General features: G+C 43.8%; 1 protein-coding gene across 1 annotated transcript in view; it reads left to right on the top strand.

The window, feature by feature from the left end:
* mafba (MAF bZIP transcription factor Ba) overlaps window positions 1-2273 on the top strand; it is a 3819-nt gene extending 1546 nt beyond the window's left edge. Inside the window, exon 3 of the mRNA XM_019868425.1 lies at window positions 1-2273. Within this exon, the coding sequence (XP_019723984.1) occupies window positions 1-402 (402 nt within the window). The 3' untranslated portion in view covers window positions 403-2273.
* The last annotated feature ends 256 nt before the right edge of the window (window positions 2274-2529 follow it).

Here is a 2529-nt window from a genome sequence, read left to right as displayed (position 1 = left end):
GGCGGCGGCGGCGGCGGCGGCGGGCTCAGCGTGGAGGAGCGCTTCTCGGACGACCAGCTGGTGTCCATGTCGGTGCGGGAGCTCAACAGACACCTGCGCGGCTTCACCAAGGACGAGGTCATCCGCCTCAAACAAAAGCGCAGGACCCTGAAGAATCGCGGCTACGCGCAGTCGTGCAGGTTCAAGCGGGTGCAGCAGAAGCACGTGCTGGAGAACGAGAAGACGCAGCTGATGAACCAGGTGGAGCAGCTCAAGGCAGAAATCAGCCGCCTGGCCAGGGAGAGGGACGCCTACAAACTCAAGTGCGAGAAACTCGCCGGCTCTGGATCGGGGCCCAGCGGCGGCTTCCGCGAGGCGGGCTCGACCAGCGACAACCCCTCCTCGCCAGAGTTCTTCATGTGAGTTGTTTTCCCAGGACCACGGACGACCGAGAGACAGCATTCACCCCGAACACAAATTGACTGATGACAACACTGACAAGAAACCGATTAGGACTCCGGGGCGACAAATAGATCCACATGTAATCACGTGTCCATCCAGGCGTCCACCGAGGTGTCGTGGCAGCGTCTTTGTAAACTAGACTTGCTCGTTGATGAGACTTTTCAATTCTCTCCTCCGAGAAAATAATCGCCAGATGAACTGTGGCCCTCCTTGAGGCTTTTACCACATAATCTTGCTGTTAAATGGTGGAGCACGCAGGCTCAGCAAGGAGGCCTGGCGTCGAGAATCCCCCCCCCCCCAAAAAAATAAAAACAAAACAAAACAAACAAAAACAAGCAAGACTCCACTTTATGCAAATCTGTCGACTAGCCAGACACCGGGGAGGACATTTTATGCAACATCTCATTGATTTCTTGCCTGCTTGGTTATTATATTCCAATATATAGAGAAACAAACGAAAACATGCATTAAATATTAATCCTGCATGCTGGACATGTATGGTAATAATTTCTATTTTGTACTTTCATTATCTCCTGTATATTAATAAGAGCATGTTGTTGATCTGCGCTTCTCCATATAGTTTTTGGGGAGGGATCGAGAAAAGCAGCGGGGACAGAACAGCAGGACTGCCTGTGCAGCATCGTATAGCGTCATATGCTCGCGGCCGGCGGGGAAGGCTGGGGGAATTATTTGGGCTTGTAAATATTACGCAACCGCAAAACTGCACAAGATCGAGGAGGCTGGTTTGAACTTCTTTCTTTCTTTGTGTTACGTTTCTCATTTATATTTTTTACGTTCAATTATCATTTCTCATTTGCGGGACTGACTGAGAGAGGAGTGCACTTTTGTTCCATGTTTGGCTGTTGAATTGGAGACGACAACAACAACAAACTTTGCGGCGAGTGCACTTTTGGATGATGATTTTTTTGGGGAGCAAGTTTTCATTTTGACATTTGCACAGACCCCCCCTCCGGGAAAACAATTCGATGCTTTAAGATTGAAGTGCAAAAATAAATATTGACGGGAGTTTATGACGACGTTATCTTTTCGGGGGACGCAGATTACACGATTGTCTATTGACTCATTAACATACACACTCAGGGTGAGAATTTGGACAGGCAATAATATTTAAAAATGACGTGATATTTCTACCCCCTTTACCTTGTGATTTGGTTGATTGTGAACAGAAATAATCAAAATAATTTCGATTGACAGCCACTTGTAGCATCATTAGCGCAGCAAAGATTTATAGATTGTATTGCAGCGTATTTCTTATTTAGGTATGTCGTGATGCAAAGTTTGTCATTCTTGTTGTGTTTTCCTGATTTTTTTTCTGCAGGCCAGGGAAAAAAGGGGATTCGGGTGGTGCAAATGCTCAAAATGAAAATATTTTATATGTTATTACGTGCTGATTTGATTTGTTTGTATTATTATTTTATGATTCTGGTTCTGCTGGCCAGATGCATAGTTACATAAAGTTTTTATTTTAATGATTTAAATTAACAGATTGTCAGATCATATCGAATAAGCATGGTGCTTGCATTTGAAAGTATTGTTGAAAAGTCATGCATTTATCAATCTTTGGTTTTCTTGATTCAACTGTGTTGAAATCGAACTGAAACTGCAGCAGCGGGTTGTTGTTTTGTTTTCAGCATTGCCATGTACTTTGTCATGTTGGGGATCAATTTTCAATCCTGTTTATATGAATAATATAGTTAAACACTTAAATTTGAACTGTTCCATTCAGGCTGGTTTCTGTTTTGTCTTATTTTGGGGTTGTTTTTGGAAGAAATTGTTTCCTATTTTGCTTATTAAAGTCATCGAAATGGCAATATTCCATCTCAGACTTTGTACTATAGCAAGTCATTTATTTAATTCGATTTTTTTGCACATCGTCATCATTGCGCCATTTTAATATCCTAAGGCATTCACGTTACAATAAACTGCAGTTATAGCGGTGATGATTCGGTAGTCACAAACAAGAAATTTTGAATATTCTACACTTGATTTTCCACAGCTATCGCACATAACTTGCACGTGGTGTGTTTCTGGATGTGTCGGGCCGGGTGGGGGTCGGGGGTGCGGGGC

This window comes from Hippocampus comes, unplaced genomic scaffold (genome assembly GCF_001891065.2).
Source record: "Hippocampus comes isolate QL1 unplaced genomic scaffold, H_comes_QL1_v1.1 scaffold41, whole genome shotgun sequence".
Taxonomy (NCBI): domain Eukaryota; kingdom Metazoa; phylum Chordata; class Actinopteri; order Syngnathiformes; family Syngnathidae; genus Hippocampus; species Hippocampus comes.
Note: the sequence above shows the minus strand (reverse complement) of the source record. Positions and strands in the feature narration are given on the sequence as shown.